This window comes from Capricornis sumatraensis, chromosome 2, assembly GCF_032405125.1.
Source record: "Capricornis sumatraensis isolate serow.1 chromosome 2, serow.2, whole genome shotgun sequence".
NCBI lineage: Eukaryota > Metazoa > Chordata > Mammalia > Artiodactyla > Bovidae > Capricornis > Capricornis sumatraensis.
This window is the reverse complement of record NC_091070.1, coordinates 103,378,514-103,390,557: the sequence shown is the minus strand read 5'-3', so window position 1 is coordinate 103,390,557 and position 12,044 is coordinate 103,378,514. Positions and strand designations below refer to the sequence as shown.

At 40.0% G+C, this 12,044-nt stretch overlaps 1 protein-coding gene across 2 annotated transcripts in view; it reads left to right on the top strand.

The window, feature by feature from the left end:
* MAEL (maelstrom spermatogenic transposon silencer) overlaps positions 1-11,794 on the top strand; it is a 53,775-nt gene extending 41,981 nt beyond the window's left edge. For both annotated transcript variants that reach the window (XM_068966016.1, XM_068966015.1), the window contains 4 exons: positions 7,153-7,215; positions 7,725-7,857; positions 11,001-11,076; positions 11,607-11,794. In XM_068966016.1, coding sequence (XP_068822117.1) covers positions 7,153-7,215; positions 7,725-7,857; positions 11,001-11,076; positions 11,607-11,794 — 460 coding nt within the window. The remainder of the gene's footprint in view (positions 1-7,152; positions 7,216-7,724; positions 7,858-11,000; positions 11,077-11,606) is intronic.
* Positions 11,795-12,044: the final 250 nt, after the last annotated feature.

Sequence of the window (12,044 nt, the reverse complement as noted above, 5' to 3'; positions counted from 1 at the left end):
GTCTCTTGCTTTTTCGATGATCCAGCAAATGTTGGCAATTTGATCCCTGGTTCCTCTGCCTTCTCTAAATCCAGCCTGAACATCTGGAAGTTCATAGTTCACGTACTGTTGAAGCCTGGCTTGGAGAACTTTGAGCATTACTTTACTACTGTGTGAGATGAGTGCAATTGTGTGGTAGTTTGAACATTCTTTGGTATTTCCTTTCTCTGGGATTAAAATGAAAACTGACCTTTTCCAGTCCTGTGGCCACTGCTGAGTTTTCCAGATTTGCAGGTATATTGAGTGCAGTACTTTCACAGCAACATCTTTTAGGATATGAAACAGCTCAGCTGGAATTGCATCACCTCCACTAGCTTTGTTCGTAGTGATACTTCCTAAGGTCCACTTGACTTCACATTCCAGGATGTCTGGCTCTAGGTGAGTGATCACACCATCGTGATTATCTGGGTCGTGAAGATCTTTTTTGTACAGTTCTTCTGTGTATTCTTTCTACCTCTTCTTAATATCTTCTGCTACTGTTAGGTCCATACCATTTCTGTCCTTTATTGTGCCCATCTTTGCATGAAATGCTCCCTTGGTATCTCTAATTTTCTTGAAGAGATATCTAGTCTTTCCCATTCTATTGTTTTCCTCTATTTCTTTGCGCTGATCACTGAGGAAGGCTTTCTTATCTCTCCTTGCTATTCTTTGGAACTCTGCATTCAGATGGGTGTATCTTTCATATTCTTCTTTGCCTTTCACTTCTCTTCTTTTCATAGCTATTTGTAAGGGCTCCTCAGACAACCATTTTGCTTTATGCATTTCTTTTTCTTGGGGATGATCTTGATCACTGCTTCCTGTACAGTGTTACGCACCTCCATCCATAGTTCATCAGGCACTCTATCATATCTAATCCCTTGAATCTTTGTCACTTCCACTGTATAATTGTAAGGGATTAGATTTGGGTCATACCTGAATGGTTTAGTGGGTTTCCCTACCTTGTTCAATTTAAGTCTGAATTTGATGATAAGGAGTTCATGATCTGAGCCACAGTCAGCTCCCAGTCTTGTTTTTGCTGACTGTATAGAGATTCTCCATCTTTGGCTGCAAAGAATATAATCAATCTGATTTCAGTGTAGACCATCTGTTGATGTCCATGTGTGGAGTCTTTTGTGTTGTTGGAAGAGGATGTTTGCTATGACCAGTGCGCTTTCTTGGCAGAATTCTATTAGCCTTTTCTCTACTTCATTCTGTACTCCAAGGCAAAATTTGCCTGTTACTCCAGGTGTTTCTTAACTTCCTACGTTTTCATTCCACTTCCCTAAAATGAAAAGGACATCTTTTTGGGGTGTTAGTTCTAGAAAGTCTTGTAGGTCTTCATAGAGCTGTTCAACTTCAGCTTCTTTAACATTACTGGTTGGGGCATAGACTTGGATTACTGCGATATTGAATGGTTTGCCTTGGAAACGAACAGAGATCATTCTGTCATTTTTGAGATTGCATCCAACTACTGCATTTCGGACTCTTGTTGACCATGATGGCTACTCCATTTCTTCTAAGGGTTTCTTGCCCACAGTAGTAGATACAATAGTTATCTGAGTTAAATTCACCCATTCCAGTCCATTTTAGTTCATTGATTACTAAAATGTAGATGTTCACTCTTGCCATCTCCTGTTGGACCAGTTCCAATTTGCCTTGATTCATGGACCTAACGTTCCAGGTTCCTATGCAGTATTGCTCTTTACAGCATCGGACCTTGCTTCTATCACCAGTCACATCCAGAACTGGGTGTTGTTTTTGCTTTGGCTCCATCTCTTCATTCTTTCTGGAGTTATTTCTCCATTGATCTTCAGTAGCATATTGGGTACCTGCTGAGCTGGGGAGTTCATCTTTCCGTGTCCTGTCTTTTTGCCTTTTCATACTGTTCATGGGGTTCTCAAGGTATACTGTTTATGGGGTTCTTTTTTGCCTCCTGCTGTAAATTAATCAATCCTAGGTGTGTGGGTTTATTTCTGGGCTTTCTATCCTGTTCAGTGATCTGTACCTCTCTACTTGTGCCATTTATTGTTCTTGTTATTGTTCGGTCACTAAGTCATGTCCAACTCTATGCACTCCCGTGGACTGCAGCACGCCAGGTGTCCCTGTCCTTCACTGTCTCCCAGAGTTTGCTCAAACTCATGTCCATTGAGTCAGTGATGCCATCCAACCATCTTATCCTGTTTCTCCTCTTGCCCTCAATCTTCCCCAGAATCAGGGTCTTTCCAGTGAGTTGACTCTTGGCATCAGGTGCCCAAAGTATTGGAGCTTTAGCATATTCAAGGTTGATTTCCTTTAGGATTGACTGGTTTGATCTCCTTGATGTCCAAGGGACTCTCCAAGGGTCTTCTCCAGTACCACAGTTCAAAAGCATCGATTCTTCAGCATTCACCCTTCCTTATGGTCCAACTCTCACATCCATACATGACTACTGGAAAAACCATAGCTTTGACTAGATGGACCTTTGTCAGCAAAGTGGTTTCTCTGCTTTTTAATACACTGTCTAGGTTTGTTGTAGCTATTCTTCCTGAGAGCAAGGATCTTTTAATTTTGTGACTGCAGTCACCATCTGCAGTGATTTGGAGCCCAAGAAAATAAAATCTGTCATTGTTTCCACTGTTTTCCCATCTATTTGGCATGAAGTGATGGGACCAGGTGCCATGATCGTTGTTTTTGCATGTTGAGTTTTAAGCCAGCTTTTTCACTCTGCTCTTTCACCTTCATCAAGAGGCTCTTCAATTCCTCTTCACTTTCTGCTGTTAAAATAGTATCATCTGCACACCTGAGGTTGTTGATATTTCTCCCAGCAATCTTGATTCCAGGTTGTGATTCATCCACCTGAGCATTTTGCAGGATGTACTCTGCTTTGTAAGTTAAATCAGCAGGGTGACAATATGCAGCCTTGGCATAGCCGTTTCCTAATTTGGAACCAGTCCATTGTTCCATGTTCAGTTCTACCTGTTGCTTCTTGTTGTGTGTACAGGTTTCTCAGGCATGTAATGTGGACTGAGATTCCCATCTCATTAAGAATATTCCAGTTTGTTGTGATACATACAGTCAAAGGCTTTAGCATAGTCAGAGAAGCAGAAGTAGGTGTGTTTTTTTTAAATTCCCTTGCTTTTTCTATGATCCAGAGTATGTTGGCAATTTGAAATCTGATTCCTCTGCCTTTTCTAGATCAGCTTGTACATCTGGAAGTTCTCAGTTCACATACTCTTGAAGTCTAGCTTGAAGGATTTTGAGCATAATCTAGCTGGCATGTAAAATGAGTACAATTGTACAGTAATTGTACATTCTTTGGCATTGCCTTCTTTGGGATTGGAATGAAAATGGACATTTTCCAGTCCCGGGCCACTGCAGAGTTTTCCACATTTGCTGGTGTAATGAGTGCAGCACTTTCAGAACATCATCTTTAAGAATTTGAAATAGCTTAGCTGGAAATGCATCACCTCCACTAGCTTTGTTCATTATAATGCTTTCTAAGGCCCACTTGACTTCACACTCCAGGATGTCTAGCTCTAGGTGAGTGATCACACCATCATAGTTATCTGGGTCATTAAGAGCTTTTTTGTACAGATCTTCCGTGTAGTCCTACCACCTCTTCTTAATCTCTTCTGCTTCTGTTAGGTCCTTGCCATTTTTGTCTTTTATTGTACCCATGTTTTCATGAAATGTTCCCCTTTGCGTGAAATGTCTCCATTTTGCTTAAAGAGATCTCTTGTCTTTCCCATTCTGTTATTTTTCTCTATTTCTTTGCATTGCTCACTTAAGAAGGCTTTCTTATATCTCCTTACTATTCTCTGGAACTCTGCATTCAGTTGGGTATATTTTTCCCTTTCTCCTTTGCCTTTCACTTCTTTTCTCAGCTATTTGGTAAGGCCTCCTCAGACAACCATTTTGCCTTTTTGCATTTCTTTTTCTTGGGAATGGTTTTGGTCACCACCTCCTGTACAATGTCATGAACCTCCATCCATAGTTCTTCAGGCCCTCTTCTACCAGATCTGGTCCCTTGAGTCTATTAATCACCTCCACTGTATAAACATAGGGATTTGATTTAGGTCATACCTGAATATCTTACTGGTTCCCCCTACTTTATTCAGCTTGAGCCTGAATTTTGCTATAAGGAGCTCATGATCTGAACCATAGCCAGCTCCAGGCCTTGTTTTTGCTGACTGTATAGAACTTCTCCATCTTTGGCTACAAAGAATACAATCAGTCTGATGTCAGTATTGACCATCTGGTGATGTCCGTGTGTGGAATTGCCTCTTGTGTTGCTGGAAAAGAGTGTTTTCTATGACCAGTGTGTTCTCTTGGCAAAACCCTGTTAGCCTTTGCCCTGCTTCATTTTGTACTCCAAGGTCAAACTTGTCTGTAATTCCAGGTATCTCATGGCTTCCTTCTTTCACACTCCAGTCCTCTATGATGAAAGGACACCTTTTTTGGTATTCCAGTAGGTTCTGTAGGCCATCATAGAACTGTCAGCTTCAGCTTCTTCAGCATCAGTGATTGGGTCGTTGACTTGGACAACAGACTGGTTCCAAATAGGAAAAGGAGTACGTCCAGGCTGTATATTGTCACCCTGCTTATTTAACTTATATGCAGAGTACATCATGAGAAACACTGGGCTGGAAGAAGCACAAGCTGGAATCAAGATTGCTGGGAGAAATATCAATAATCTCAGATATGCAGATGACACCACCCTTATGGCAGAAACTGAAGAGGAGCTAAAAAGCTCAAGAGGAGAGTGAAAAAGTTGACTTCAAGCTCAACATTCAGAAAACGAAGATCATGGCATCTGGTCCCATCACTTCATGGGGAATTGATGGGGAAACAGTGGAAACAGTGGCTGACTTTATTTTGGGGGGCTCCAAAATCATTGCAGATGGTGACTGCAGCCATGAAATTAAAAAACGCTCACTCCTTGGAAGAAAAGTTATGACCAACCTAGATAGCATATTCAAAAGCAGAGACATTACTTTGCCAACAAAGGTCCATCTCGTCCAGGCTATGGTTTTTCCAGTGTTCATGTATGGATGTGAGAGTTGGACTATAAAGAAAGCTGAGTGCAGAAGAATTGATGCTTTTGAACTTGGTGTTGGAGAAGACTCCTGAGAGTCCCTTGGACTGCAAGGAGATCCAACCAATCCATCCTAAAGGAGATCACTCCTGGGTGTTCTTTGGAAGGACTGATGCTGAAACTGAAACTCCAATACTTTGGCCACCTCATGCGAAGAGTTGACTCATTGGAAAAGACCCTGATTCCGGGAAAGATTGAAGGCAGGAGGAGAAGGGGATGACAGAGGATGAGATGGTTGGATGGCATCACCGACTCGATGGACATGAGTTTGAATAAACTTTGGGAGTTGGTGATGGACAGGGAGGCCTGGCGTGCTGCGATTCATGGGGTCGCAAAGAGTTGGACACGACTGAGCGACTGAACTGAAGTGTGATATTGAATGGTTTGCCTTGGAAGTGAGCTGAGATCATTCTAACATTTTTGAGATGACACCCAAGTACTGCATTTTGGACTCCTTTGTTGACTATGAGGGCTACTCCATTCCTTTAAGGGATTCTTGCCCACAGTTTTAGATATAATGATCATCTGAATTAAATTCACGTGTCCCCTTCCATTTTAGTTTACTGCTCTCTAAAACGTCAGTGTTCAGTTTTGCCATCTTCTGTTTGACCACATTCATTTCATCTTGACTCATGGACCTAACATTTCAGGTTCCCATGCATTATTGTTCTTTATAGCATCAGACTTGACTTGTGCCACCAGACGCATCCACCACTCGGCATTGTTTCTGCTTTGGCTCCGCCTCTTCATTCCTTCTGGAGCTATTGCTCCACTCTTCTCCAGTAGCATATAGGGCACCTACCAAGCTGGGGAGTTCATCTCTCAGGGTCATATCTTTTGCCTTTTCATACCATTCATGATGACTGTAGCTTTATAGGATAGTCTGAAGTCAAGGAACCTTATATCTCCAGCTCTGTTTTTCTTTGAGGATTGCTTTGGCTATTTGGGGTCTTTTGTATTTCCATAAAATTGTAAGTGTTTTGTTCTTGATCTTCCATTGGTGATTTGGCAGGGATTGTGTTGAATCAGTAGACTGAGGTGGTATTTTGACAATATTGATTCTTCCAGTCCAGTAACATGGTTTATCTTTCTGTTTGTTGATGTCATCTTTAGATTTTTTAATCAGTATCTTCTAGTTTTTGAACTTCAGTCCTTTTCCCTACTTAGGTAGGTTTATTTTTAGGTATTCTTTATTCTTTTTGATGTAATGATAAATGGGATTGTTTCCTTCTCCTTATCTTTAGTGGTTAGTAGATAGACATGCAGTACTTACTGTTTACCATGTTTATAATTTTCAAATGGAGATTCATGCTAAGTTCAGGCAGGCCTGCTATTGGATTGGCCAAACAGTTTGTTCATCTTTAAGAAGGCCCCAAACAAACTTTTTGGCCAACCCTTCTGAGTCTCAGTAGACTTTGGCACTCCGGGGAAAGATACATGCAGGTTAATAGTGGTTCTTGTGTGTATGTTGTTGTTCATTTTAACATCACTGCCTGAAGTCTTGACTCAAACATCCGCCTTTCAGTCGTACCTTCCCTGCCTAACTTAACCTAAAATGTCAGCCTTCTGCAGCATTTTATATCACCTTTTTGTTTTTTTTCCTTCTTAGAACTTACCATCTAACTTAGTATATGTTATGCCTACATATCTTTAATCTGACTTCCCCATTAGAGAGTAAGTTTTGTGTGCCTAAGTGTGTTTCATTCAATGCTGTATCCCTAATGCCTAGAACAAGCCTGGTAAGTAGTATATATTCAGTAAATGCTTGTTTTATGAATGCATGCTAACCATAGTCATTAAATGTCTCCTGAACTCTCATTTTATTTCAAGGTAAAGTTTGTCTCTTATAGTTGTGTGTTGTTTGCAATATATCATGAATTTGCATCTGAGGAAGTGATGTAAACTTGTTTTTTAAAAAATCTATTTTTGTCTGTTAAATGAGAAATTTTAGTATTTGAGTAATAATTGAAATCATTTAAGAAAAACTGACAGCAAGTAAGTTTGAAATTTGGCACATGAAAACTCATTAGATCAGGATATTAAAGTCTTTTTTTGTACAGGTGCAAGTGGCATGAAGAAAATGATATTCTCTTCTGTGCTTTAGCTGTTTGCAAGAAAATTGCGTAAGTTAGGAGTCTTCTTAATACTCTAATCCGCATTGAATTCTTTGCAACTTTCCTTGTTGTTGCTTTGACACATAGGATGCATCACTTTTCACCTCTGTTTCTACGGTTCCTTTTTAAAACAAACGCTTTTTAAAATCATGTTACTTTTATTATCACTGTCACTACTTGTTGGTTGTAGTTACCACCTGAGCAATTTGACTGACCCTTCAGAGGCACTTAAGCTGAATTTTTCCTTCTAGGATTCCTATTCTGGTAATCTTTACCCTTATTCCTGTTCTCTTAAAACGGGGCTGATATTATATTTGCTAATCAAAGTATTGCTTTCCACTGATGTCCAGTTTTATATGTGCTGCTACCAATTCCCATTTATTCAAATCTCTAAATTTCTTTTTTCTCAGATTTACAATATCTCTCACATACTTTGTTTGAAATTTTTAAAATGTGACTGTTTTTTAAATAAATTAGATAAGATTCTGAAAATGAACCTTTTGAATTCCTTTTTAAAGGTACTGCATCAGTAATTCTCTAGCCACTCTCTTTGGAATCCAGCTCACAGAGGCTCATGTTCCACTTCAAGATTACGAGGCCAGCAATAGTGTGACACCTAAAATGGTTGTGTTGGATGCAGGGCGTTACCAGGTAAGGAGCTGACTCTGGTTGCTGTTAGTTTCTTAGGTCCCGCTCAGTGTGGTCCTGGTCCATAACAGATAACGAGCTTTCCTTTTTTGGTTCTCTCTTCTCTTAAACGTTTTTTTAATCCTTCATGGAATGTCAGTTTTTAATCCAGTTGGATTTTGCATAAGATCCTTTTCTTTCCTGGTATATTTTTTCTTTCTGTGGGACATTTGGCATTAGTCTTTATACAAAACACATTCAAACATTTATTCAAAAAAATTACATGATATACATTTTTGAAGTAGATATTTTAAATACAAGACCTGATTCAGGATTTGATTAGAGGCTAATATAATTTCCCTACCACCTCTCTTCCCTCCTTGCTATTTACTTACTCATAGGCCTTGCTATACTACTGAGAGCATAGCAGTTAAGAGTATGGGCTCTCTCGTTAGAATGCCTGAATTTCACTTCAGGCATGATTTTTGTGCTACATATAGGCTGTGTGACTGAGTTATTTGAATTTTCTGTGCTGATTTCTTATCTGTAGAACAGTAATAATAATAAGGGCTAGTAGTTGTAGGGTTGAATGTAGCAGTATACGAAAGTACTAAGAATTCTGCCTTAGAATATAGTAGATAATAAACAAGTATTATTATTTTAAAATAATGAAATAGTGAAAGGGGAACCCCAAAATGGAATGAATGATTGATACAAATAACTATTAGTATCAATCTCAAAGGCACTACTTATGCTTAGCAAAAGCAGCAGTCTCAAAAGGTTATATACTGTATGATTCCATTTATGTGACATTCTTGAAAATACAAATGATAATGATGGACATGTCAGTGGCTCCCAGGGGGTGAGGGAGGGTGTGTCTGTAAAGGGATAGTGTGAGGAAGGCTTTTGAGGTGATAGGATGGCTCTGTCTCCTAATTGCAGTGGTGGTTTCACAAATCTCCTTGTTAAAACTCAGAAATGTAAACCCCCCTAAAAGTCTGTCTTAGTCGTGTGATAATTTTAAAATCTGGACAAGACTGCTCTCTCTCTGTATTGTTAACCCTTAGCACAGTGATTCTTCACTAGGGCCCATTTTTGTGCCGTTCAGGAGACATTTGGCAACACTTAGAGACATTTCTGGTTGTTACAGCTGGGAATGGGGTGCTGCTGGCATCTAGTGAGTAGATACCAATAAGCCTGCTAAACACCTGATAATGTACAGTGAAAGAAAGAGAAAGTCGCTCAGTCGTGTCTGACTCTTTGCGACCCCCTGGACTATAGTCCATGAAATTCTCCAGGCCAAAATACTGGAGTGGGTAGCCTTTCCCTTCTCTAGGGGATCTTCCCAACCCAGGCATCAAACCCAGATCTCCTGCATTGCAGGCAGATTCTTTGCCAGCTGAGCCACAAGAGACAGGACAGCCTTGTAAACAAAATATTACTTAGCCTAAAAATGTCAGTAGTATCCAGGATGAGAAGCCCTGCCTTAGCCCAGTCACCACCGTCTGTGCTGAGACTACCAGGTTTAGTCTCATTGCCCCCACTTCCATTGTTAGCATCAGTCACTATGCGAGCTCAGGACACCTAGAGCCTCACTCATTTCCCAGACTCATCTTACTAGGCTGATGTCTTCTCAACCTCAGTTATCAACAAAATCTTGTATCGTCAGCCTCCTCTGGGGAAGGCCTGTTTTCCTCCTTGATTCTAGCTAAAATGTGACTCTCCTCTAAAGACACTGCTTCCCTGTTAGCTCTTTAAAATGGCGACATTTTTTCCCCCTCATTTATTGTGGGCCTAGATTTGAGGTAGTTGTCCTTATTTAACTTTGTGGCCTCCAGACTTCCTAACCTAACTTCTCCCTAAAACCCCTAGGCTTTGAATTTCATGCCATTCAGGCTGATAGCCCCTTTTTGGAGTCCATAGGCCCCTGAGTTGGACATCTCCATTCTTAGAGCAACATTGAGTCAGAAGATAAAACAGTATTGCTGTCAGAATTCTTGATTTAAGTTTCCCCATAGATCTTTCTAACAGCCTGGTATTTCAGTTCCTTGACTTTCCCTTCTCCAGTGGTGCCATCTCCTGCCATCCGTCAAATATATCCACTCCCATGATGATAGTCTAGGTCCCAGTGGCATCTTCCCACAATCTCAATTTCAAGCATCCTGCTCTCCGACTACCACTTCTTTCTCTGGTACCTCAGTGCCAGCAGCTCTCTCACCTTGACTGAGACCTTCTATGTCCCCACTCTTCGGAAGCCCTCCTTCGCAGGGTCACTGCATTGCACGACTCTGGGGGTGCCATTCACACGTGGACAGTGCTGCACCTTGTACCTTTCTCTCTCCTCACCTTGCCCTTCACCTCCTTCCTTCCCTGTTTAGATTCCTTGCTGTTATTTCCACTCACTTGCACTGTCAACTCCATTGGCCTTTCATTCTTCATCATAGTTGGTTAATAAACACCAACCCAGATTAAATCAGCTTTTTACCTACTCTGTTCTTATACATTTGAAAAGAAACTACCATACTGACTGGTATTATTTAATATCTATCAGCACCAACTTCAAATGAGCAGTGCGTGGCAGTTGTCCATTTCTCTGGTTTGATTAATCCTCCTCTCTCCTAGACAGTTATTTTGCATCTTTTCTCACTTCAAACTTCCATCACCTCTTCCTTCATCCTTGTTCTAGCTGTCGCTCCTATCCCCTCCTTCTCTGAGAAAATAGAAGCAATCAAGAGGTTTTCCATGTATTCCTACCATAACATTCACCATATACTCTGCTTTAATGCATGAATTGTCTATGTTTCTAAGGCCAATCCTTTTACTTCTATATATCTCATTCTCTTACCTACCTAAGGACATGGCTCTAAAGATTTTATACTGTTTCCTTCATCACTAAGGTTTCTTTCTGTTCTGAGTCATTCTTATTAGGAAACATTGTATGATTTCATATTTAAAAATAAAAACCCTTTTTTATGCTGTAATTTCCCCCTTGAAGATTTCCTTCTGCTTTCCTTTTTATAACAGTACTCCTCAAAAGTTGGTCAGACATTAGAAAGTGGGTGTTAGTTTGTATTTAAGGAGTAATTTGAAGTAGATGATCCAATACTAAGAAATAAATGTTTCCCACTGTTTTTTTTGTTTGTTTGTTGCTTGGTTTTTACTTACAGAAGCTAAGGGTTGAGAGTCCAGGATTCTCTCATTTCAGCTCTTCTAATGAAGAACAAAGATCAAACACACCCACTGGTAAGCATCTTACGTTTAATAAGGCACCTCAAAGTTAGGGTCTTTCTAAGATCCCAGGGTGTGGTACTTAAACAGATGCTCCAGATTGCCTTTAGGACATAAGAATCTTGAATTGGGAATTTTACTTGTCAAAAGCATTTCATTTGCATATGTGTGGCTTTTTACCACTTTGATAAAATTTAACTTTTCAGAATTTTGTTCAGGGCATTTAAAATAAAGCCTGTTACTCTGGTAGCAGCTGTTGTTTTATAGTTTTGATGTGAGGGTGTCTTTGGGGAAATGGGAAAGTTTAAAAAAGCTAGTGACATGAATTTTCAAATGGTCCCTGAAAACCTTCAGTTAAGGTTTCCAGGACTTAAAAAGAATGTCCAGCCTTTTGGCATTTACTCTAAGAATTATCTCCCCTTTTGATGATCTGTTTAATCATGGTTTAGTGAAAGGCGTGCAGAAGGATGAATCAATTGAGGAAGCTGTTTATAATAAAACTGTAAAATTGCTACATTTCTTTTCTTGTATTTTTAATATCCTAGGTGACTACCCATCTGGGGTGAAAATCCCTGGCCAAAACAGCAGTGTTCGGGGAAGAGGGATTACCCGCTTACTAGAGAGCATCTCCAGTTCCTCCAGCAATATCCATAAGTTCTCCAACTGTGAGACTTCAGTCTCACCTTACACATCCCCAAAACACGGATACAAATCTTTCTCTTCCTTATCTTAATGATGGTACATTTCAATTTCTGGAAAAATAACAGGGCAACTTTTCTTCTGCCTATAGTCATATACTAAACAGATGACATCATGATAAATGTCATTACTATAAAAACTACTTAATTTGTAAGGAAATTCTGTTTCACGGATTAAAAATAATTGTGGTTGGAGAAGATCTTGGCATTTTTGCTTTTTTCTTTAGGGCTTGTTCTACTTTCTGACTGTATTATGGGAATACCATTAAAGTTTTGAGTCCTGTA